Consider the following 27,144-nt stretch of genomic DNA (forward strand, 5'->3'; position numbering starts at 1 on the left):
TCTCTGCCAATCCTTTGCCAAAAATGACATCCATAGATCACTAGATATTAAGATAAGTTCCACCCCCAAAATCAGGTAGCTCTAATATCATGTACTCAATACTGCTGGTAAACCTCATACACTTGTGCTTTTAAGTCAAATAAGATTACTATGCTCGGAACCCTTACAGACTTGAGTTCATATGTAAAATGACCTCGTGTGTGTGTATACATATATATGTGTATATATATGTACACTCTTTAGGGGTAAAGAATCATTCAGGATCAAAGTGTTACAGGCTTGGAATGAAAGCTCTGAGAACTGTACTGCTGAACAGAGCTGAAGAGAAAAATACAATCAGTGCAACAGAGAAGTACCTGAAAGTTCCAGGCTTTGAGGCCTTTTCATTGCGATGTTCAAACTAAGTTTCTCCTTAGCTTGTTATCTTAGTTCCAATTATATCTAAGAGTCCCCAATTCTTCAGAACTTACTAGCCACCCACCATGTGCACACGTGTGTGTGTGTGTGTGTGTGAGAGAGAGAGAGAGAGAGAGAGAGAGAGAGAGAGAGACTGTGTGAGAGACAGAATAAACAGTCAAACACACTGAAAACTGTCCTTGGAATTAGCAGATTGGATCTTTCAAGTACAAAGAAAAACTTGAATGTTAAAGCTTAAAGCTCAGTTAATTTAAAAACAAGTAATAAATCTCACATTTTTTTCAATTTAAACTTTTAACTACTGTGTTTATCTGGTCTTGTGGAATAACTTATTCATGATGCTCTCCTATTCCTTGCCACCACCATTTTGAAGGGAGAAAATACAAAAGTTTTTCTCATTTACAATATTTTTGCCCCCAGAAAGCTGTTTCTGCCAGCAGCATGAGTAGATGGAAAAGTTTGGTTAAGAACAGTTGAAGAGGCACAGATGACCCTTTTGCTGAGTCTTTAGAAGAGGTATTCACTGGAGTTCACTGCTCTAACCAAATCCTAGGAGGCTTTTTTAAGGAAGGGGCAAGGAAATGCTGGTCCTTGGGTTCACTTTGTTAACAGAGCAGGCAGAATAATTCATATGCATCTCTCCCGCTTCATCCCAGTTTTGGCAGAATATAACAACAAAAAGTAGTGGGTTTGAGAATACGAACATGTATGGTTGTTGACTTATATACTGAATTTTGAAAATTTAAACTAAGTATATACATATATTCTTTTAGGTTTATTATTAACTTCAGCAGGGCTTTTTAAAACCCCTACATCAAGTTTTTCTATACTTCAGCAGGTCTTGGGTCTCAATTTCCCATTTTCAGATGGCAGGCCTATTTTTAAACGACCAGTTTATACTTTAAAATCTATGTGTACACACACACATTCACACATACACACAGACATATATAAAGACAATTTTTGAAGCACCATTTCACATCTACCATCAGGAAAAATACTGAACAAATTCATCTTATTATAATTCTACTATGAAGGATAATAATGCAATATACAATGTCATATTTTAAACATAAATATCAGTAACTGAAAATTAGGACAGAGCTTAAGACCTTGCAAAATATTTTTAAAGTAAGGCTCAAATAATTATGTTTCCAAACACACTGTTTACTGACCAGTCCCTAGTGATTAAACAAATGTAAAAGAATTTACTTCAAGATCAGTAAATAGAATGAATTAACACAAAACACAACTGATGAAACAATAATCTTTGACTGAATGCATGTAAAACTCCACAACGGAACTGCTCTTATCCTTATGGTCTGATGCAAAATGCAAGCACAAAATGCAGGGTATCTATGTACTTTTTTGAACTTTCTATTTTTAAGGCTAACTGTTTAAGGAAGACCTTTGCTTTAAAGGATCTTGGCACATTAAAGGATAACATAGGTCTCTGAGGAACAAGACATGAAACTCAGATAATTTACTGTTATAGTTAAGAAAGAAGCCTCTACCTAATCCAAATCTTGGGAATAATGGATGACCTTAAACAACTCATTTATTTGCTAACTGCTTGCCTATAACCATGGACATTCATTCTGTAATAATTCAACACCTGCCATGGGTAAGAAACCATTCTAGATGCTGACATAACCAGCATTTGGTTATAAGCCATTGTGCTACACAGAATTATCTGTATTTTTGGAGAACAATTCAACTATTTCAACTATTTTACATACTCTCAACAATCAAGTTCAAAATCCAGGTTCCTTCCTACTACTCAACAAATGCCAAGATGTTCTCACCCAGCTTCCAGCTGATTAATATTTAGGGAATATTACAAATCAAACTTCAAAATGCAAATCTGCTTGGAAAATATAAAATGCACATGATGTGATTAAAAATGAAAGGTAATTTGACAACCTAGCATTTGCATCATCTCTGACACGGCTTCCCTACATTCAGAAGATAACTAGAAACTGATTATATCAACACAAAGGCATACACACGCGCAATCTCCCTCTTCATGTGCATGTACATGTGCATGCACACACAAATACAGTTGTGATCTCACCTGTTACATTTATGTTTAGTCTATCAGTATTTAAACAGCTGAACTGCAGTCATGACCTAAAATATGGCTTATGTTGTGGGCAGGTCTGTTTGTAGACTGCTTGGAAGAGTCAGAGGCGGAGGAGTTTGCGATTGTAAGCAAAGGTGACATTGCTGAGCCATCAGGAAGAGCTGTAGCTATTTCTGGAAACAAAGATGTCATATTGAAATTGGATAAGTGAGAGTTGGTCATGTGCATTGGTGGCATATCAGGGAGAAGAGGAAAACTTGGTTGAGCAAAACCAACAGGTCTTGGAGGAGATAAAATTGACCCAAATCGGTTATTTAAACTTCCACTGTTTACCTTCTCTGTGCTAGGATTTGAGAACATTTGATTTGAAAAATAGGGGATTGAAATGTCGTTGGATAGTGTAGGGTGAGCAGGAGAGTACGGGGGATAGAAGGAAGGTAAAGTATTTTGGGGATCTACAGGGATGAGGGCTGGAGTTCGAGTGGCACTAGGCTGAGTAACCTGTGGAATGAAAGAAGTATTAGCATTTATTGGTGGATTCATGCCACCCTCAGGAATAAAAGGAAAACCAAAATTTTGTGATAGTGTATGCTGATCAGGCACTGAATTATCATTAGGTACTTGTGGGCTATCAGGCATGAAACGAACAATACTTCCTCTCTTTTCTGTAGTGGGTTGTTGGCGTCCAAGAATCATACTGCCACTAGCAGACAGAGGAAGATGGGGAAGACTTGGATCAAAGACATTACTATGCCTTTGGTTTCCAGAACGATTCCTTTCGGGCTGACGAATTTTGGAACCACTGCTATCTTGCAAGGGATGCCTGGATCGCTGAGGAACTGAAGAATTAGTTTGACGTACAGGAGGCCCTTGATCAGCATTTCCATGAGACACAGATGGGTGTGGCAAAGCTGGCCTTGCAACTCCATGCATGTTGGTAGTGACTGGAGGGTTCATGTGGCCCTTGGTCCCATGACTGTCAGTAATCCTCATGGGATTGGACTTCTGTACAGAAACATTGGGACTTGTGTTTCGGCCTTGAATATCTCCTGAGGAAGAAGAACTTGAAAAAGGAATATTCAAGGTGCTGTTCCTGGTGTTAATTGCACCTAAGGACATATCACAACTTTCTCTATTCTGATTTTCACTCTCTCTTCTAATATGGACACTTTCATGAGTTGGGGGACAATTATATTCAATAGCAGGGGATGGACCACACTGTGTATTCCTCTGATGTTCTGAGAGTGATCTCTGGCTTCCAATGACCTGATCACTAAGGTGGGGGGCAAGTAAACTCTGCATGAAACTTTGATGACATGTATTTTCACTGTCCCTTGCTGGGATAGCATTTCCTGTTGGGATGCTCTGAACTGGTGGATAAGGTAATCTCTTTTGGCGGTCAATTGGTGGTGGACCAGGGTTTTGACTAATTCGAAAACCCTGAGACTGCATACTCCTCATTGACGATACAGAGTTACCTATTTCATTATTTCTTGAAGACTGCGCTTCAAAGTTACTCTGGGGCTGTTGAATGGATCCAGTGGGTTTAAATGTCTGACAGTCAGAAAGGCGGATCTCTGAGGCAACGTTATGGTCCACACGACCCTGCATATTATGAATAGCCAAACCCTTATTTCTGGGTACATCAAGATAACTTCTCATTTCAAGCTGATCTGAAACTCTAGAACCCTGAATCGATATGCCCATTCTCTGCTCTGAATTAGAAGATGTCTTTCCAATGAGTGCCTCAGCAGAATAACTTGAAACTCTATTTCTCTCTGGTCTGTGTGGAGTACAGGTCATATCTGAAGGTCTAGTCACAATACTTGGTTGGGACACCATTTGCTGCTCTATGCCTCTTGATGTCAAGAGCCTCTGCATTGGATTATGTCCAGATACATGTTCAGAAGAAACCCCTGATCCTTGCTGTCTGCTTCCAACATCCTGCTGCTGGTGCAGAATATCTTGATTGAGATGGTTCTGGGGATGGTTATGGTGGTTCCGGCTAGTTGAAGGGTTTTCACAGCTCTTCTCTGGCTGGGAGCTTCCAAAGTGTTGCTGCATCTGTTGCTGTATCTGCTGATGGTGGGGATGTGGCTGACCACTCTTGGGTCGGGATTGGTCAGTCCCATGGTGCTTTGGTTGTAAGGAAAGCTGGGAGGCCTGAGTGCCCTGAACAAGATTCCTCTTTTTCTGCATCTGAACTTCCTGTTGCAGAGTTCTCTGCTGGTGGACATTATGGGGCTGAGGGTGGACAGAGTTCTCTGCATGGGGTATGTGATGCTGCAGTTGATACAAATGATGCCTCTCTCTTAACTGTCCTGCTTGCTGCTGCTGCTGCTGCTGCTGCTGCTTTAAGTAGAGATGGTTACTGTGCAGGTGAGATACCCCTTGAGCTGGAACATGCTGTTGCAGGGCCTGCAAATGCTGACTGGCCTGGGTTTGCTGCTGCTCAGCAACTGAAGGCTGAGAACTGCACTGAACTTCAGTTTGCCTCAGTGCAGGGGCCACAAAGTTGTTAGTAGGTGGAAATAATCGTGTAAGGCCATCTGCATGTGCTGGGTTGCTAATAGGTACAACTGAATTTGAAGAGTTTGGAGGGATCTGATTAACCATAATTTGAGTTTGATCAGAAATGCTGTCTGGAGTTCGGCTCATCAGGGACATACCTTCAAGCCTGAGGGAGGCTGGCTGACAATGCTTTTGACGTTTAGCTGAAGACAGTAGAAGGTCATCTTGGACAGCACGTTTAGCAGAGTCCTTACGGCTTTCGTGACTTGGCTTTAAGAGTGGCTCTTGAATCTGTGGATTTGGTATAGTACCAGTCATAGTACTTAGTTGTTCTTGGGAATATTCAATCAGAGATGGTCCAGGAGGCTGATTGCCATAGGAACTAGATGAAACAGTCAGATTAACTGTAGCAGGAACAGTTGTTTGCTCTGAAGTTTGGGTTAATCCAGCACAGCTGACGAGAGGATGGCTGATGCTGCTCTGATGGATAAGATTATTCACACTTAAACTGGTGACGTTTGGTGGCTGAGAAGTGGAAACCTGCAAAGAGGCATTTGATGTTTTAATTCCTACAGAACAACTTGGTTTTTCAAGGGGCCTCTCCATAGTTGCTTCAATTGAATCCTGAGAATTAAATTCATTTGGTGTTGATTCTGCCTGACCTGGGCCATTCTCTTTAGAGATCTGTGTTTTGAAATGCTGGTCTCCTTCTAAAGATGATGCTTCAGAAGGCTTTGAAGTAACTTCCCTTGTATCAGCCTGGGTGCCAGCTCTTCCCTTCTCAAGGTTCTCCTGGTCAAAAATAGCTCTTGCTGCAAGAGCGACTATATCAGTTTGCTCTACAAAGGTACAGCTGTCACACGTATTAGTTGTTACATTGCTGGTGACATCCTCTCTGGTTGTTTCAGGAAGCATGGATGCAACTGAGAAACTACGACTACTGCCAGAGCTGGTGGACATGGGAGAGTCAGCCTGCCTACTGCTGAGCAAAGAACCATGAATACCCTCGTGATCGGGGGTGCAGGAATGATGCTGTCCTGGATCTCTATCCTCGCTGTTCATCAGTAACAACTCCTGTTTGGGATGTAAATCAACACCTGAATCAACTGTTTTAGAATTTTCTGAAGAAAAGTCAGGATGGTCCATCTGGACTGAAAGAGATGATTTCTGAGGGTCTTTTTCTTTAGCAAGGCCAGATAGTAATGCAGTTAAACCTTGCTCCTTTAAGAGACCTGGGGTTTGCATTCTATCTGATGAATCTTGCTCAACTCTGCAAGGTTCAGCAATGATTTCTACCTCAGAAACCGAGTCGGTACTTGTGGTGCTTGTGGCAGACGACAAACCAGAAACCTGAGAAACCAAAATGTGGGGATCATTTGAAGGTGAAATCAACGTGTTGGCTGAAGTACAGGGTTTGGCAACATCTGACAATGCCAAACTAGGTGGTGGCTTATCCTGAGATGTCTCTCGTTGCACTATGGGGGCAGAATCTTTGGATTTTGCTGGGGCCATTGCTAAATGTTCACTTGTTAAAGATTCTTGGGAAGGTGAATTAGACTCTTCTGCTGACTTAGATTTGGGTACAGACTCAGGTATCACTGATTCTGAATTCAAAACATCCAAAGGATGTGAACCAGAAACACTTACAGTACTCTTTGCCTGGGACACAGCAACAGATGGCAACACAAGAGGGGGGCTTTCCAGCAGTCCGGCATTACATGGTGGCTCTGCTGAACCTTCAGTGCTGGGGCAGTCTGCCTTGCCCACATCTCTGACTGGATTCAGGGGGCATGCTGACTTGTTAGCTGCTAAGTGTTTTTTGACACCTGGCTTCTTGTTCAACCTTTTTGATTTCACGTTAGGCAAACACGCTACAGTGTTCACTGAGGGAGTAGTCACTAGATTATAAATACTGGGTAGTGTGGCTGAACTATCTGTTGTCACGGGAGAGGCTACAGTTGCTGTTAATGAAACACAGTTAGCTGGGGTGGTTTGACTATTTGCAGCAGTTTGAGGGTTGGCAGGCTGGCTAATAGACAATTGTACACAGCTTTGCCCAGCCATCTGCGATATGCTTTGATTGAGGCTGGCCAAAGCGCCAAACGTATTCAGGGCAACGTTGGTATTTGGATCTTCGCTGGTGGTAGGCTGAATAATTTGCATAGGGTTTTGGTTTGTAGTGCCTGATGAAGACATCACAGGCTGCAAAGCAAAGAGCTGTCCATTTAAAGAAATGGTTTGAGGCTGTTGTTGGTTTGACATGGTAACAGAAAAAGTTTGTGTTGAATTAGATGTTGATAATGATGAAGGTCTTGGTAATATGTGGACAAGATGCTTTCCCCCAAAAGTTTGTGGAGTCGAAACATTTTGCACTGAATTCGATCCTATTATAGCATTGGTTCCATTGACAGGGAGCCGAACAGAACTAGGAGGTGGAGCTGAGAGGAGTGGCAAAGGATTCTGATTAGCTGCCTGTATAATTACTATCTGCTGACCTACGGTTTGGTTAGGAACCTCTGCCCGCATCACTGTTGGGCATGGAGTGGTGCTGGGAGGCTGAAGAATGATAACATTTTGATTAGCTGGAGCTGCATTAACAGCTGTCCCCACTGGCTGAGCCATATGAATCACTTGCATTGCTGAATTCAATGGAAGGATATTTTGGGGGGGCTGAGATTTAACTTGTGGCTGGGCAATTAGTGGCTGCATAGGTAAGGATGGACAAGAAGGCAAGGTTACAATTACTTGCTCAACTGGCTGCCCATCTGCTGGAAAGGAATTATTCAAGTTGATGCCAGTAGATCCGTGTCTACTGTGGTTTGTTGTGGTGGGGTTAGTACCAGACTCATTTAGTACTGGAGTCACAGCAGAAGATGGTGTCTGGCTTAAGGGCTGAATAGTGTTTCCTGCCAGTTGCAAAGTAGTCCACGTTGTCTGTGTATTTCCAGCTGAGGAAATTCGAGTAAGGCTATTAATGTTTTTCATATCTGAAGCACTAACAGCTGAAGAAGGTAAAGAACAAGAGCGAGCCCAGCCATTATCCAAAGGGTTTGCAGAAAGAGTGCTTATGGGACTGGTGGTCTTCCCTCCTCCAGGGGCAGGGGGGACCACCGTTGTACTGACACTTGCTGAGTCTGTACCCTTGCTAATGCTCATTGGACAGGAATCACTTGCAGATCTAGGAGGCTGGGAACAGACTGTGGTGGTAACTGAAACAACAAAGGTAGTTTGAAAATCACTTCTGAAATCCAGTACGCTCGGGCAGGTCTTGCCTCCATGGTTCACTTTAGTGGCTGCTGCTGAGGAGCTGGAGGGGATGCTTGTGGCACAAGGGACCATTTTCTTCAGTAATTTGGGGTTCTCTTGCCCATTCTTACTTTCAGAAGAATTTTGGTCATTTAGACTTGTGTGCGAGGGACGATGTTGTTGAGGTTCAGGTCCAACAGGAATAGCAATCAGGGAGCCAGTGGTGGCACCAATAACATTTGATTCACTTTCGGAGGTGGAAAGCTCGAGAATATTTTGAGCAGGAATGGTAGCAGGAAGACAAAGAGGAACAGGCTGGTTGGCAGCCAATGCAGAAACTGCAGTCTGATGCCATGGCTTGTTTTCAGAAGGGTAAACTCCAGAAATAGACACAGGAGTCACAAGATTGCAAGTCCTCTGTACTGGCACCACATTGGCGGTTTGCTTTTGTAAATTATGACCAACATTAAAGGTGATCCCCTGAACAGCTGTTCCCTGGCTGTTTCCACCAGGCTGACTCCCATTGGAATAAACAATAATATTTTTTTGAACCTGGTCACTGGGAATAACAACAGAGACCTTGGCGTTTTTAAGATTTCCTTTCCAGTGGATTGTGGGATCATCATATAAACATATGTCATTTGCTTTTAGTAATTCAATATATCGACCATTTTCCTTTTGAATTTCTTCCAGTTGTTTACGTAGCTTTTTAATTTCTTCAGCTACAATATTAAAAATAAAAACAAAACAGTTACCTGTAAATGTCAGTATTTATAATAACTTAAGAACTGTACACTAAAACTACAGAAATCTAATTCTAGCATTCTAAATACCTCATGCTGAGAATATCCAGCATGTCCTAATACAAGCTTTCTTCTTTTTAGAATGGTATCTCAAAACTCTATCCCATATTTTAAAAGTATATATTCTTAAAGATCAATAATTCAAAGGTCGAGAATCACTCATAATGTAGAAATGTTAAAACTCCCAATTCAAAAATTCCCAATATGGCAGCTACAAAGGTAAAGCAACAGAAGACATGCTGACATCATAGGAACATGCTAGGAATCTAACACTGAACATCGATATAACAGCATTTAAATGCTACAACAGATAACCCTACTTATAGTGGTAATAGAGAGTCTCTTTTATAAATGGCTTTACACTAGTTTCTATTTTACCCTTTTAAACAACAAAGACCAAGCAGAACATGTAAGAAGTAAAGTAGTAGAGCATGGAGGAAAGCATCAACAATGAAACTTGTCTTTTCCTCGGCAGGGCCCATGTATGTACACTATTGAGTAATGAAGGTGTCTGTCACACCCCTATTCCTTCCTAAGAGAGACCGCCTCACCCATGGACTCTACTAACAGGGCAGCCTAGGCTGCTGTTATTTATGCCCTGTGACCCCACACATCCCTACGTGCCTTGCCACAGTGGTAGGTATTCTCCCCACTCCCCTGTCAAAAACAGACAATCCTTAAGGACAACACCCTGTGAGGTAGCCTGAAATGCAAAGTTCTGTTCTGACAAGGATAAACTGAGACTAGCAGATTATTTTCCTCAGATATTTAGACTAAGAGACACAGGGGAAAAAATGTCAATGTGCCATGGACATTAGAAATTAAAATAATCATTATGGACAGAATAATAATGGTTGTTACTCACTGCACGCTTACTATATATGTCTGGCACTTTTCATTCATTGTTTCAATAATAACAACAATCACAACAGATAATATTTATCGAACTTTTACTATGTGGCAGACTTTAAGTGCTTTACCAGAATTATCTCCTTTAATCTTCATAACCACCACAAGATGGGAACTATCTACTGTCATCACCATTTCAGATGGGGAGACAAGCTCAGCGTAGTTATGGAATTTGTCTAAAGTCAACCAGATAGATACTATGATTATCCTCATTTTAAAATAAGGAAACTGAGACTTGGAAAGGTTAAGTAACTGGCCAGAGGTAGGTGAGTGATAAATGAAACCGACACACAAACCCAAGTGGGCCTGACTCCCAAGGCCACTGCTCGGACCACTCTCTAGACTATCATGTGCTCTGGGAGCATGTGGAGAAACATGCTGGGAGATGGAAAGAAAACAGAAGAGATGCGCAAAGAAGAACCAAAGAAAGGACAGAAATGGCAACACGGTCACACCTAAGCTGCCTCATTTGCTGCTTGAACCCCTGGCTGTGCTGTTCAGCTCTTTCTGAGCCCTATGCAACTTGTATTTTTTCAATAGTTTCTCTTTTCTCTAAGGTAACTTAATTGTCTCAGCCACTGGGCTGTGAAACAAGAGGCTCTCATCAGAAAAGTCATTCTAGCCTTAACATCCCTTTTATGGGGTGCCTCAAACACAGATGATGTACCTAACAACCTGACAACATTATAAGGCAGGGTCTGGACTACAAAAGACAGCTGACCACATTGAGGGGATAAGTTGTTATCTAACTAAAAGTAAACAAGGCCCTGGCTGGTGTGACTCAGTAGATTGAGCACCAGCCTGTGAACCAAAGGGTCGCCGGTTCAATTTCTGGTCAGGGCACATGCCTGGGTTGCAGGACGGATCCCCAATTGGGGGCACTTGAGAGGCAACCACACATTGATGTCCCTCTCTGTTTCTCCCTTCCCCTCTCTCTAGAAATAAACAAAATCCTTAACAAATTTTTAAAATAAAAGTAAACAAGGAAATTCTGAACCTGACCTTCTGAATATACTTTCTAATATTCTTCCTGCTTCCCTTAAACACAACCCAGGACTGCCGCCACCTGCACAAATTCTGCCTTTGTTTCTCACCTTTTAATGTGACCTTCTGAGTTGTTGCAGGAAATTCTCTCTGCTCTTGTCAGAGACATAAATAAATGACAATTCAAACTGGCCTACCAGTGTGACCTTTACACTTGCCTGTGATACTTTTCTTTTCAGCTGTTATAAGAAAACCCATTCTCCAGTTCAAGTGGAAAAAGAGACTCATTTGATAACACAAAAAGACTCACCTTTATCTAAAAATCAAATATCATTAAATGATCAGTTTAATGCATACATTATATGTGATATAAACAACTATAAACTAAGTGTGTGGCCTTTTGAATAAATTCACAATTAAGTTTTGGCACAGGCATATCTTTATCTTGTTTTTAAGTTACAATGAGCAGGAATCCCCCAGTACATTCTCTTATGGACTTCCCCTAGCTGGAAGACCCAACTAGAATATAGGAGATCCAGCATTATTTATAAGTTAAGTAAATAAAAAACACAGAGTAGTCCAAAGTCAAAATTACATATGCCTGCAATATTAGAACTCCTCACAGAATGGGGAAAGAAGGTAAACTAAGATGGATTTATCTGTAACACTATCCTCCCAGACTGCCTGAATGCATGGCTTACTAAGGTTTTTGCTCAAAAAAGTCTTCTGTATACTAATATAAGTTGGTTGTGACACAAAGGACTGAACATTAAAAAAACAACAACAACAAAAAATCACAAACAACAAACAGGAAAAAAAAATACTTACCTTGTTCATTGTTTCCTCCATTAAGCAGGAGTTCATCATTTTGCCTTTTCAATTCTGTTATATATTTAAAGGCTTGGTCCAGGATCATATTCTTGCTCTGCCAAAGAAAATTAACTGTTTAAATGTTTCACTGAAAGGTAAGATCTTGCAGGAAGAAACTTAAAAGTTTTGGTTTTATCAGAGATATGTGATAGTATCTTTTAAAATTTCTAAAATGCAACTCATTCAAAAACTTTGTTCTCTTTCATTTACTAAGTATTTATTGAGCATCTGCTATGTGTCAGGCACAGTCATAAGCACTAGGGAATATAAGACAACAGAAAAAGTGCCTGACCTTGAGAAATTTTATACATATATATAAATAACCAGGCGGTAAGTGCTATGAAGAAAAATGAGGAAGAACAGGGTAAGGAGGGGTCAGAGAGATGGCAGAAGTTACTCTGTGCTTTGGACCAAATGTTTGTGTCCCTCTACGATTCCTGTTGAAACTCTAATCCCTGCTGTGATGGCATTTGGATGCTGGGGCTTTGGGAGATAACTAGACCATGAGGGTAGACCCCTCATAAATGAGATGATCTTAGTAGAAAAGACAAGAGAGAGGTGATTGCTCTCTCTCTTTTTGTCATGTGAGGACATAACCAGGAAGAGAGGCCCATACAGTAAACAAACTGACCAGCACCTTGATCTTGGATTTACCAGCCTCCAGAACTGTAAGAAATAAATTTTGGTTGTTTAGGCCACCTAGTCTATGTTATTTTTCTAATGGCATCCCAAAATGACCAAGACTCTCTGTTATAATCCATTTTATGTAGGGGGGTTGAGGAAGGCCTTTCTCTAAGGCAACACTGAAGCACAAACCTGAAGGGTTTGTTATATGCCTTGTAGGTATCTGAAGGAAGAGGGTACAGGTAGCAGGATCAAGCAAAGCCCTCAACCAGTGCTGTTTGGCATTTTGGAGGAAGAGTAAGGAGAAGAGTAATAAAAGAAGAGGTCAATAAGAGCCGTCAAGACCATTTAAGATTTTAGATGTTAATGTTATTCCTTACTCTGTCAACCAGAACTAAAAACCATTCCAATCACAGGTTGAGAAAACAATGTCATCTGATTGAGTTTTGCTGTCATGCTGCCACTACATTCCATTCCTAAGCTTTTTTAAAAGACTGCATTTTATGTCAAAGTGTTGCTTTATTCTTTAATTAACAATTTTAAAAATGAAAAACAATATGTGCATATAGCAAAAAATGTAAATAATCTCAAAGGACATATAATGAAAACTAAACTTCCAACCCTTTCCAGAGGCAACCACTGTAAAGTTACTTGTGTACCCTTTCAGAATATTCTATACTGATGTGTATGTGTGTATTCAATTTTTAAACCCAGACAGAAGGATACTATAAACAATAAGTTACATTTTTTAATTTAAAAATATATCTTGGAATTTCTTCTATTTAGAATTTAGATATCAATATCTGTTATACCTTTAAAAGCTGTATTCATTTTATTACCAGTCTATTACTGATAAATACTTAAACTGAGCCCTGGCTGGCGTAGCTCAGTGGATTGAGTGCGGGCTGGGAATCAAAGTGTCCCAGGTTCGATTCCCAGCCAGGGTACATTCCTGGGTTGCAGGCCATAACCCCCAGCAACCGCACATTGATGTTTCTCTCTCTCTCTCTCTCCCTCCCTTCCCTCTCTAAAAATAAATAAATAAAATCTTTAAAAAAAAAGACATAAAGATTCTTTCTAAAAAAATTAAAAAAAAAAACTTAAACTGTGTAAGAAGCAGTTCAGTTTTTTATTCTTCAGCTATTAAAAATGATGAACTGCCAACTGCAATTGAAAAATAAAATAAACCATTACTTAGAACCATCAGAAATCAAGTTGAGTGGATGTCTGACAACTACAGAATTAAAGAAACCACATCCAGCCAGACTGGTAGGAGGGCACAGACACAGACACAGGCTGGTCCCACATCGACGTGTGGTGCCTAAAAGTTCAGGAGGGATACCTTGGAAGCAAGGAGTCCCATCCTCACAACAGGCCCCCCAGCCCAAGGTTTCAGTGCCAGGAAGATAAGCCTCCATAACTTTCTGGATGCAAAAACCAGTGGAAACTGAGTTGGTGGAATAAACTTCTGGAGTCCCAAGCAGTTCCTCTTAAAAAACCCACAGAGGGATTCACCTACTCAGACTCACTCCCTCTGAGCTCCAGCACCAGGGTAGCAGCAGGGTAGCAGGGTATGCACCAGTGGCATATGGGGAGAAACTGAAGTGTGTGGCATCAAGGTGAAAGCTAGGGGACAACTTTCTTCCAGACAGAGCCACAGAGCTAGCAGATGGGTGCCAGATCTGAGACTCCATCAACCTGGCTAACACTCTTTGCCCCACCCTGGAGATCCCCTGAAGCTCTGTCCCACCCAACTTACAGCTATTGACAGTGGCTTTTCCATATGAATGGCTGGCCTTGGCTCAAGCTTCACAACATCTTAAAACCTTTCAAACTAGCAACAACCAGCCTCAATGAATCCCTAGCCCCCCCGAACCTCTTGCTAAGGGGCCCCAGGCCCAGCACTAGCAGTAGCCAGCCTAGATTTACTGCTTGGCTTCACCAGAAAATCTACAAGCCCTGCACCAGTAGCAGCCATCTCAAATTGCTTTGTAGCTCAGGCAGGATGGCCCCAGGCAAAACACAGGTGGGGGCTGACCTTGGCCTGCACCACCCAGAAAACCCTAGGGCCTACACACCCAGTGGGTGGTACAGATGTCATCAGAACACCATCACCCTGATCCTGCACAGCTGATCCCCCATGGGGGGCAGAAATTGGTGGTAAGTGGGCACAGCCAATCCTTGCAGCTGACTGGCCTGGGTAAATCCCTCCCATTGATCTGCCAACAGAAACCAAAGCTCAATTACAAGAGGAGGGTGTTCTCAGCTCACACAAAGGGCATACCTCGAGTACCCAGCTTAGGTGACAGGGGAGGCTGTGCCACTTGACCCTACAGGACACCTACTACATCAGGCCACACTTCCAAGACACGGAGTCTTACCTAATACATAAAAACAAACACACAGAGGCTACCAAAATGAGGAGACAAAGAAACATGGCCCAAATGAAAGAACAGATCAAAACTCCAGAAAAAGAACTAAACAAAATGGAGATAAGCAATCTATCAGATGCAGATTCAAAACACTAGTTTTAAGGATGCTCAAGGAACTTAGTGAGGACCTCAACAGCATAAAAAAGATCCAGTCAGAAATGAAGGATACACTAATTTAAATAACAAACAATTTACAGGGTAACAACAGTCGAGTGGATGAAACTGAGAATCAAATCAATGATGTGGAATACAAAGAAGTGAAAAACAACCAATCAGAACAAGAAGAGAAAGGCCAAAAAAAAAAACCAAACAAACCCCAAGGATAGTGTAAACAGTCTCTGGTACCACTTCAAGCATTCCAACACTGGCATCATAGGGGTGCAAGAAGGAGAAGAGAAAGAGCAAGAAATTGGAAATCTATTTGAAAAAATAATGAAAGAACTCTTCCCTGATTTGGGAGAGGAAACAGACATGCAAGGCCAGGAAACACAGAGAGTCTCAACCAAGATGGATGCAAAGAGGCCCACTCCAAGACACATTTAATTAAAATGCCAAAGGTTAAAGATAGAGAGAGAATCTTAAAAGCAGCAAGAGAAAAGTAATTAATTACCTACAGGGAGTCCCCATAAGAACGTCAGCTGATTTCTCAAAAGAAACTTTGCAAGCTAGAAGAAACTAGCAAGAAATATTGAAAGTCATGTAAAGCAGGGAACTACAGCCAAGGCTGCTCTACCAGCAAAGCTATCATTTAGAATCAAAGGGCAGGTAAAGAGCTTCCCAGACAAGTAAAACATAAAGGAGTTCATCATCACCAAACCATTATTATATGAAATGTTAAAAGGACTTATTTAGCCCTGGCTGGCAGAGCTCAGTGGATTGAGCGCGGGCTGCGAACCAAAGTGTCGCAGGTTCGATTCCCAGTCAGGCCACATGCCTGGGTTGCAGGCCATGGCCCCCAGCAACCGCACATTGATGTTTCTCTCTCTCTCTCTTTCTCCCTCCTTTCCCTCTCTAAAAATAAATAAATAAATCTTTAAAAAAGGACTTATTTAAGAAAAAGACAAAAATTATGAACAATAAAATGGCAATAAATACATATCTATCAACAATTAAATCTAAAAAAGAAACCAAACAAGAACAGATACAGAATCATGGCTAAGAAGAGTATTTTGATGGTTACTGGATGGAAGGGGGCTGTGAGAAAATGGGTGAAGAGGCAAGGGGATTAAGATGTACAAATAGGTAATTACAGAATAGCTGTGGGGATGTAAAGTATAGTATAGGAAATGGAATAACCAAAAGAACTTGTGTGCCTGACCCCTGGACATGAACCATGGTGTGGGGATTGCCTGAGGATGTGCAGAGTGCTGGGTAGAGGAGGTCAAAGGGGGAAAACTTGGACAAATGTAATAACATAATCAATGAAATATAATTATAAAAGAAAAAGAAAACAAATTATTTAATAAAATTTGCAGTATGTGTTTAACTTCTACTTCCATATGCATATTACTGTCTCTAGTACTTTATCAGATAGATGTTTTCATACAAGAATCAGTGATTTAGGGCTTTGGTCCAGCAAGTTACAATTCTGGGTTCCTAGACTGAGTCCCAAAATAACCCAGGAAAACACTTTAGAGAGAAAAAAAAACTGATACTGTCCTTTTTTAAATCAAGACTCAAGACAAAGGCAGAACCTGCTAGTGCCCACTTACTGCCTCTCTACTACAGAAGGGGTTGGCGATATGTAGCAATAGTGAAGATAATCTCAATTTATTCAGTCTTTAGAAGCCAAACACTGACTTCTACTGTACATTCTAGGACACCAACAAAGCAAAATAATTATGCTTTCCTTTCAGAGAAACTCGTATTAATGAAAGCCAAGAGCAGGAAAATGAGATTTTACTAGGCAAACACAAATATTTACTAAGCAGCTACTATACACTGAGATATAGAGGAAGCAAAACAGTCAGAAGACAAAGTAGCTGCCCTTAAGTTTGCTACTATGCTAAAAGAAAGAGAAAGTATGTTTTTAAAAAAGACTAAAAAACACATTTATACAAGATTAAGTACCAATGTGTAGGGGAGAATGAAAAGAAACTGAAGAGTAAGACCTTCCCAAGAGAGACAGTGTTGGGAAACAAGCCAAGCTGATCTGGTCTCCCAAGGTCTGAAAAGATTCAAGACTAGGAAGCTCCAGCTACTGCAGAAGGTGGGGTGAGAGGTAAGGGGTTAAAACTGAGGGGACTTATGGAAAGATTCTTCTGATGCAGGAATAAGAACCAACCCCCCACCCCCACACACTCTAGGCAGCTGGATGACTTCCCTTTTCTATCCCAACCACAGGAGACAAGTTTATTTTCTGTGAAATGTAACCAGAGAATTTCAGACCTGGGGACTGGCACAGAAGTAAACAAGGATGAGGCTCCTCAGTGAAAATGGGTGAAGGAAAACCCTGCCTCCTAAAGCATGAGACCCTTGAGCACTCACTTCCCTGACCCTGCTTCTAGGATAATGGCAACTAGCCTCATACTCTTCCCACCATTCCCACTCCTAGGTATAGGGCTGAATGATTCTGTTCTGGAAAATTTAATCATCATCATCATCATCATCATCATCATCATTATCATCATCATCACCACCACCACCACTAACCACAAAACACAAAAAGCTACAAATACTGATATTTTTGAGTTTCACAACACTAGTTCACCACCTAATCGCTCAACAGTTAGGGACACCAACAGACAAGTCTAGTCATCAGCTTTTTAATGCCTCATTGTCAAATATGAAAAAACAACTAAGTATCACTAAACATTTCAGGAAAGTCTCCAAAAAGAAAGATAAAACATGGAGACAAATCAGAAGAAACAAAGTTAACACAGGAAATAGAAGAAAACTTTTAAAAATACCCTGTAACATTCTCACAGATGAAATGATATTGTATCCATGAAACAAACAGGTGGCATGAAAAGAAACAAAAAGAGTAAGAAAAAAGAATCTCAGAAATTAAAAAATATGAGAGGAAATTAAAAACAGAAGAGTTGGAGAAGACCATATAACTGAGATTGAAAAGGAAGGGTAGATGGTTCCAGAAATAAAGTCTCAAAGGAAAAAAAGGGAAAATGGAAATTGAGTGGTACATTTGACCATGTAGAAACTGTACTAAGAAACTGTTGGAAGTGTGGGAAAAAATTAAAGAGAGGTATACAGAAAATGAAACAAATGAAGAACATTGAGGCAATTATTAATTCCAAAAAGCCAAAAGTTACATGTAAAATGAAACATAATATAGTATACTCCTTGGCTCAACCATAAACCATATCTAGACTATCTTAACAACATAAAAACTGAATGCCAATTTAATCAAAAGTTGTAGTACAATTGTACTGGGAGGATTAGACAAGAGGAAGCCAAGGGAAAAGCATAATAGGAAGTCAATATATAATATACAAAAAGAAAAGTAAGATATAGTAAGGCAAGCATGTCATCTTGAAATTTAAAAGTAATGCCAGAAGAAGCAGTTCAGAATGATTGCCTCTAAGAAGCTGTATTAGAATTGGAAAGCTCTATTAGAATTGTATTAGACAGGAGACTAATGTTGGATGTTTTAAGCTATGTGTACATATTAATTTAATAGCAAATATAATTGCATTAAACAGTGTCACCCAATACACATTTAATAAAAAATCTTTAAAAAGAAAATCCATTAGAAAAATGGATCAAACACTAGGATAGGCACTACATAAAAAGAAGATACACAAGTATTCAATTAGAATGTTTTAAAAATTAGTTGTCAAACTAGTTTAAAACCTCTTTAGATTCAGGGAAATGATAATAAAAACCATGAGACAGTACTGGCTGGTGCGGCTCAGTGGATTGAGTGTGGGCCTGCAAACCAAAAGATTCCTGGTTTGATTCCCACTCAGGGCACATGCCTGGTTGCGGGCCAGGTCCCCAGTAGGGGACACACAAGAGGCAACCACACATTGATGTTTCTCTCCCTTTCTGTCTCCCTCCATCCCCCATCTCAAAAAACAAACAAACAAACAAACAAACAAACAAACAAAAACATGAGACAGTCCTGGCTGGTGTGGCTCAGTTGGTTGGAGCATTGTCCTAAACCGAAAAGTGGCAGGTTCAATACCCGGTTGGAGTGTGTGAGGGAGGCAACTGATTGATGCTTCTCTCTTGCATCAATGTTTCTCTCTCTCTCCCTCCCTCTCTCTTTAAAAGTAATGAAAAAATATCCTCAGGTGAGGATATTAAAAAAATAAACATGACACACTATAATACAAAAATTAATTTTAAAAAGGCTAACATATGCCCTGGCTGGCGTAGCTCAGTGGATTGAGCGCGGGCTGGGAATCAAAGTGTCCCAGGTTCGATTCCCAGCCAGGGTACATTCCTGGGTTGCAGGCCATAACCCCCAGCAACCGCACATTGATGTTTCTCTCTCTCTCTCTCTCTCTCTCTCTCTCTCCCCCCTTCCCTTCCCTCTCTAAAAATAAATAAATAAAATCTTTAAAAAAAAAAGAGGCAAAATTTACAGTTTAAAAAAAATAATAATAAATAAATAAATAAAATCTTAAAAAAAAAGAAAAAAAAAAAGGCTAACATATTGTACTATCCCATTACAGTCAAATACTATATAATCATTTAAATGTTAGGAGAACACATGAGGAAAGGTATCTACAATCAAGTCTACTGGGTACAACTGAGTGAAAATACAAAGCAGGTTATGAAACTACAAAGACATTCATAAAGCAATGTCTAAAGAAACGAGTAACAATACTTTTAATGGTGATTATAACTTTGGAGTGGGGTGGCAATTTATTTTTTAAAATTTTTATTCCCTCTATATTGTTTCCATTTTTTGTTTGATTTTGTTCTGTTTTCAGTGAGCACACTTTATCCTCCTCATCAGAAGAAACAAAACACTATCTTCCTTAGGGGAAACTGTCAGCTTTAATAAGCTCAGATTTTAGTGTAGCATAGAAAAGAAAATAAAGAAGAGGTCCTTAGAAGGGTCTAGGTAAGAATTTAAGATAGTAAAGAACATGACTGGCAGAAAATAAAAGAAATGCCTGGTAAATACAGCTGCACACATATACATGTAATTGTGGGACTGAGTAATTCAAGATCTAAAGATCCAGAAATCATACGGTCCATTTGATCATGTAAAAAACTACTAGAAGATTGCTGGGAGTATGGAAAGAAGCACAACTATGTAGAAAATTATTCAAATTAAAAATTATGAGGTAATTATTAACTCAAACTATTAATGACAAGGAACAAAAATAATTATTCTGAATAGCCATCATAAACAAATCAACAAACAATAAATGCTGGAAAGGTTGTAGAGAAAAAGGAATCCTAGTGCACTGTTGGTGGGAATGCAGACTGGGGCAGCCACTGTGGAAAACAGTATGGAATTTCCTCAGAAAACTAAAAGTGGAATTGCCTTTTGACCCAGCAATTCTACTGCTGCGATTATACTCTAAGAACCCTGAAACACGAATTCAAAAGAATCTATGCACCCCATGTTCACAGCAGCACAATTTATAATAGCCAAGTACTGCAAGCAGCCTAGGTGCCCATCAGTATGAGTGGCTCAAAAGACTGTAGTACATTTGCACAATGGAATACTAAGCAGCAGAAAGAAAGAAGGAGCAACAGCTCCTTTGCAACAGCATGGCTAGAACTGGAGGGCATTATGCTAAGTGAAGTAAGCCAGGTGGTAAAAGACAGATACCATATGATCTCACCTATAAGTGGAACCTAATCAACAAAACAAACAAGCAAGCAAAATATAACCAGAGACACTGAAATAAAGAACAAACTGACAGTTACCAGCGGGGATGGGGGAGGGAAATAATGGGGTAAAGAAGGGAAAGGGTTGTCAAAGATCATGTATAAAAGATCCATGGACAAAGCCAAAGGTGGGCAGGATTGAGGGTGGGAGGTGGGGGTGGGTGGGGCAGGGGAAAGTAGTGGTGGGAAAATGGAGACAACTGTATTCAAACAATTTAAAAAATGATAAAAAAAGAAATACATGCATAAAGTTATCTTTACCTCATAAATGATATATACATCCTTCAAAAAATCACTAGTTGAAAAAGAGCTTTATATATGTCAAGAAAAATAAAGGGTAAAGGTACTATTTTATTTTAAATAGCTTTGTTTTCAATTCATTGGGTGAATTTTTTAAAAGTTTAAATAAATTATTTTAATTAAAAAATAATCATTCTGAGCCCAGAAACAACTGTTCACAAGTTATGAATAACAATGAGTGAGCTTCTTACCTGCTTCAGTGCAGGGGAACATGGGATCAGCTCTCCTATTCTGTTAATCCCAGCATTGATTTTTTTCTTCCTATGCCTCTCCACTAGAGAGGGGAAAAAATCCATTTATCAAACCTACAGCCAAATTGCTTCATTCTCCCTAGGTAAAGAAATTTTAGGCAAAGAAAAACCTAAGAAAATCTCATCAAATAGGATCTACTGAAGACCAACTATAATAAGATTTCAAAGAACGTCATACTTTATAACGTAACTAGAGTTACAGAAATTGATATAAGCAATACTTTTATTTGCACTTTAAAGAATGGGATCTATAATAAGTAAACTCAAATTATAAATAAATTGCTAATATTGCATTACTGTTAGGCCATTATCATATTATATTTCAAGTAATTATTAGAGAGTTTAATAACCAAATTTCAAGAACTCACTAATAAATTAGCTAAGTACTAGAAAGTTGCCTCTTTATAGCACATGGGCTAATGAGACTTTTCCAGACAGACTAAAGAACCTTGAAATACCTTTTAGGATGACTAGAGTACATTTGTGGAATAGAAACAGCTATTAGTTATAACTTAAAATAGACAAGAAAAGACTGTGGCTTGGTTTTTCCCATGGGGTCTGGGCTATTTACTTTGGCCATGTAGGATTTTTTTTTTCATCCAAGAAACTGGATAACTGACAACTTCTCAATGAACTAAGAAATGTTCCAGGCTTATATGCTACAACTTTAAAAGATGTATAGAAGGCTCAAGAGGATATAAGAGATGACCTAAACAATTTATATAAGACATTGTTAGTAGAAATATTAGTCTTGGCTATTTTCTTTTAAAAAGTTTTGCAAAACCTTAACAAAGGATTCCAGTGCTTCTAAAGGAATGGTCTTTCAAATTGTAGCATAGGTAGGTCTTGCTTTGCAAAATATATACTTTTTGCTTCATAATCTAGCAGTAAGAACTTCTTTTTCAATGACATCTAATCATTCTCAATAAATTAATATCAGAAAATATTTAAGGCACCATGTGACAGTGAGTCCAATAAAACATTCAGGTCATATATCCAAAAAAGATTAGATTTAACCCATATGGAAAAAAAAAAACACAAAACAACAGTATTTGTTTTTATCTAGGAGCAAATTTTTTAATGTGTAGAGGTAAAAAAAAATTTAGACTCTTTACCCACAGTGATAAAGGGAAATTCAAAGGCAGAAACTCCCTTCTGGGGAAGAGCAATATGCTACAAGTGTTCAACACATCTCTCCATAGATAAAATTTTCCCAGGGTCCTTTCCTTAGGGAAAGGAATATATATATCATTTATAATATAGATAGTAGAAATTATCTTCTAATTTTTTTTTTAGATCTCAGCGAAGTTCCTGATGGAAAATAAATGTTATAAAATGCACCAAGTTGTGAACTACGCACAATTATGTCTATAAATGTTCATCTGGTTTTGGCCTATAATTTTGATGTTCACGACAAAATTAAATATTTATTTTCTACATTTCTTCCTATAATAATTGAGGACTCCGCAACTTAATTTAAGACTGTTCACATTTTAAGTACCTTTAAGATCTACAGCCTGCTGCTCATGTCTTCCCTATTCCTCTAGGCAGCCAGCCCCCTCTGGGATTTCTGCAAAGACACATACTGTTCATTCTATTTAGGAAAAGTATATCTGAAATCACTTAAAACACTAAAATCACTCAGTGGGTGAAATCACTTAAAACTCTAGCTCCAGGGGTATATTAATCCTTAAATTATCTAAATAGACAGTAAATCCAAAGATGATAAGCAAACAATATAAGCTGCAGAGGTGTTTTGTCAACTAAAAACAATAAAGAAATACTTTCCCTAAAACAAATGAATAATGATTCTGTACTTATAGCATAAAGTTTATAATCAACTATAGTATAATTTTATTTTGAATACAAAAATGTTTACAAACAAAATTTAAATTGTTTCTACCTGCATTGTGTGTCTCCCGGTTTTTCTTTCTGAAACAAAAAGTATAGATAAAAGGAACATGAAAATAATAGAAAAACATTTTCACCACTTTGTATTTTGAGAACCATAAAAATAAATTTTATGCCTTTGCATTTGTTGCATCAATAAGAAATCATCTGAAAAAATTTTCTTAATATATATTATGGTATGAAAACTTAACTGCAGATACATCGATATAAATTTTGAATCCACACTTTCTGCAAGTAACTACAATTCCCTATTCTTCTATACCCACAAGCCACTGGTAAAGAAATAAATCAATCACTGAAAACTATTTGAAAATATAATTAAGGAGCTAGTCAACTGTCAAACTGATGTGCCAAGTAGATGAGTCATTGGTTGGGAAGTAAACCAATCACTGAAAACTTTATTTGAAAAATGTAATTAATGAGCTTATCAATTTTCAAAGTGATATGCCAAGTAGGTGACTTCTAATGTCTGTTTGCCTTGGCACCCAGGCCAAGGTGGGGGTGGTTGTGTAAAGGAAACAAGCAACAATAGAAAGGAACCTAAAAATCCCCAGGGAGGGAAGTATGGCAACCAGCAGAACCCATGCACTGACAATTGGCATTTTAGCCATCTTGAGCAGTTAGTTATATACCTTAAGTTATACAAACTCTTAACTTTTCTATTGTTTTTTTTTAATATACTTTTTTTTTTCTTTTATTGATTCTAGAGTGTGGGAAGGGAGGGAGAAAGGGAGGGAGAAAGAGAGGGAGAGTAACATTGATGTGAGAGAGAAAAATCGATCAGCTGCCTCTTGCATGCAACACTAAATGGGGACCAAATCCACAACCCAGGGATTGAACCCAAAACTTGTTGGTTTGCAGGATGATGCCTAACAAACTGAGCCACACCAGCTCAGGACAATCTCTTAAATTTTCTTTTTTCTTTTTATAGTGTGTGATTTTTTTAAAGATTTTATTTTTTTTTTAGAGAGAGGGGAAGGGAGGGAGAAAAAGAGGGAGAGAAACATCGATGTGCAAGAGAAACATTGACTAGTTGCCTCTCACACCCCCCCAACTGGGAACACCTGGCTACAACCCAGGCTTGTGCCCTGACTGGGAATTGAACTGGTGATCCTTTGGTTCTCAGGCCAGTGTGCTCAACCCACTGAGCCACACCAGCCAAGGCCTTAAATTTTCTTAAAAGCTAATCTACTAAAAACATTGATTTTCCCTTTCAGGTACCATTGTGCTCAATACATTAACATTCTTGAGGCGCTATGTAGTAGGAAAAGAGAATAGTGATTTTAATATTAATGGAGACATTGGCCATGTAATTCTAAGCAGAAACACTGGCCAAACTGCTAGAAATCCAGAAGGAGGGTAATACAAAGAACACAAATAATACTGTACTAATGTACATGTTTACATTAATGGTTTCTAACACAACAAAATGTCTAGTCAAGTTGACTTCAGCCTATGTGTACTTAGGATCTACAAAGACTAACACTGTATGCAAATAAAATGTTCAAAAGAAACTAAACATTTAGAATAGATTTGGTATTGTACTTGTTACACTGCTGGCAAAATAAGGAAGACAGGAAATTTTAACTATGTACCTCTTTCCATAAACCTATTTCTCATTATCTACACACATTTTTGAAGGGTAATGGTTTTCTTAGGCACCCAAATAAAAGTTCCCTATGACTACCTATTTAACAAAGTAGGGATTAATTCTGCTTCTTATTTTCTGAAACTATATTATTTTTGAACTGTGGCTACATACCTGTGCTGCTTTTTTGTAGGAGTCTCACTCTCTGTCATTTCTGGCATGGTTACAGTGACAGGAACCTACAAGCCATAGAAAGACACACCAGAAAGTTTAAAATCATTCTACTATCTCAGAGAAATTGGTTAATAGCAATTTGGTTCAAATACCAAATGCTAAAAACAATAACTATGACATCATGAAAAAAGCACTAGATTAAATGTCAGGGATAGAAAAAGATGTAAGAAAACAGGGCAAAAATATTGTATCTAGCAGACAGAGAACATGGTGAAAGTCGAATGTGAGGTATAGCCAGAAAGTGCTTGAGAAGACTGATGTAGAGAAAGTCTGTTATAGGCTTTGAAGTCAAGAAAAGCTTAAAGGGATTGTGGATTTGAGCAAGACCTGGAAAGACAGGTAAAACATACTTGAGCTGGGAGAGTATGTCCTTTGTTCATGATACAAAATTTAAACTAGGAACAATGGACTCTCTCTCTGAACACAGAAAAAACAAAAGTGAAAAGGAGACAAACATGTAATATTCCACACACGGAAGCAAGCATTTATTCATTCATTCATTCATTCACTCATTTGCTAGACCTCATTCATTTCAAATAGCTGGAAGTCTTACATTATCATTTGAGAATCATTAAAATCTTAGTATGAGTATAAAAATTTTATTTACATTTAAAATATCATGACAGTGAAGAATGTATGTACTATAAGGAAATATATACATGTGCCAAAATAGCCTGAAAACAAACACATTAAAATAGTAATCATAGTTACATAAGGCCAACAATATTAGAGGTGGTTTCATTCTCTTTTCTGACTTTCAAATATTCTGTAATAAAGACTTAAACGCTTTTAAATCTCAGGGGTTGACAACCTTTCAAAAGAGTCTGTCAAGTTGAGCTACACAGGAAGATGTGCAGGTGTGACTCCCCATTTTCTCTCTGAGAGAAAGAAGGCAGCAAGAAAGAAGAAAGCACAACTGTCAAATCTGGTTCTGCCATTTCCTAGCTGTGAGGTCCTGGGCAAGTTACATAACCTCTCGGAACCTTAGATGTTTCATCTGCAAAATGGATCATAATCATAGTAATTAGATCATTGGGTTATTTCATTAAAGGAATGAAAGAATGCTGGGAGAGCCCAACAGCGTGGTGCCTAGCAGTAAGAAGAATTCAGTAAATGCTATCATGAATATTAATGAGGTATTTCAGGTTAAGGCTTTAGCCTTGAGAAGGAGCTAGACTGGTCCTGGCAAATAAGCAGAAGTGAAGGCAGGGACAGTGATGATGGGAAGTGCTGACAGTATCAGCCTGAGGAGAAATGTGTGCTTAAGGCCCATTTCTAACAGTTTATTCCACCTTCTTCCAAACACTTGCAAAGGTACATACCTACCTAAAAGCATCACGCTCACAATGTGGGACATGTAAGTAAATAAATCCGTCACCTTTCTCACCCAAGGGCTTGCAGAATTTCTTCACTTTTGATTCCTAGCTTCCAACGCCTCTTGTTTCTGATCCAAATCTATCATCTTCTGCCAGAAGATGGTCTATAAGTTATGCTTTCTTCTTACTACACAAGAGAAAAATCAGTAAATGTTCATAGCAGCAAGTAAAACAAGAAGTGGCACACAGGCAGATTTTTGCCTGCAAAATAATGAATGTACCATATTTTGCCATGTATAATGCACTCCTGTGTATAGTGTACACCCATGTTTTTGGCCCAAACTTTCAGGAAAAAAATCTTTCATTTTAATTTTTTAGTTTAACTTTCCATTTTTTGTATTTAGATAATTATTTTATTGTATTATAAAGGAACTTTAGCATTTATTTTTTAATATATGATGGTACAAAAAATTTTACATATAAATAATTATAAAGCACAAGAACAGATACAAGGTATTTCAGGTACTACCCATCTATAATGTGCATTCTTATTTTTCCCAAAAAAATCTGGGCAAAAAAGTACGCATTATACACAGCAAAATACAGTTAGTTGCTTTCAAGTCACTTTCCCATGGCTTACCCATGCTCCATCCCCACAAAGACTGTAGTATTGCAGCTGTGGGATGGTTGGTCCTCAAGTGGTTCCTTTCTCTTAGGCATGCTCACTATCCCTTAAGTTCCCAGTGTCCTCCACCTAGCTCTTACACTAAGATCTGTCCTTGGTTTTAAAATTACCTTTCCTTCAATCTCCTACTCCCCCCACCCTCCTTGTCAGAATGACTGAAAACTTAGTC

At 39.0% G+C, this 27,144-nt stretch overlaps 1 protein-coding gene across 6 annotated transcripts in view; it reads right to left on the reverse strand.

The window, feature by feature from the left end:
* Window positions 1-725: 725 nt before the first annotated feature.
* The window catches only part of USF3 (upstream transcription factor family member 3), a 56,142-nt gene continuing 29,723 nt past the window's right edge, over window positions 726-27,144 (reverse strand). Inside the window, exons 2-8 of one of the 6 annotated variants that reach the window (XM_036018109.1) lie at window positions 26,353-26,477; window positions 24,915-24,979; window positions 23,145-23,173; window positions 22,743-22,811; window positions 21,182-21,264; window positions 11,782-11,878; window positions 726-8,979 (exon numbers count right to left, since the gene is read on the reverse strand). In XM_036018109.1, coding sequence (XP_035874002.1) covers window positions 2,522-8,979; window positions 11,782-11,869 — 6,546 coding nt within the window. In that variant the 5' untranslated portion in view covers window positions 11,870-11,878; window positions 21,182-21,264; window positions 22,743-22,811; ... (1 more) ...; window positions 24,915-24,979; window positions 26,353-26,477 and the 3' untranslated portion in view covers window positions 726-2,521. Of the gene's footprint in view, window positions 8,980-11,781; window positions 11,879-21,181; window positions 21,321-22,742; window positions 22,812-23,144; window positions 23,174-24,914; window positions 24,980-26,352; window positions 26,478-27,144 lie in introns of those variants that run through there. The other 5 variants (XM_028534364.2, XM_028534356.2, XM_036018106.1 and 2 more) reach the window with 5 other exon arrangements.

Source organism: Phyllostomus discolor, chromosome 2 (assembly GCF_004126475.2).
Source record: "Phyllostomus discolor isolate MPI-MPIP mPhyDis1 chromosome 2, mPhyDis1.pri.v3, whole genome shotgun sequence".
Taxonomy (NCBI): Eukaryota; Metazoa; Chordata; class Mammalia; order Chiroptera; family Phyllostomidae; genus Phyllostomus; species Phyllostomus discolor.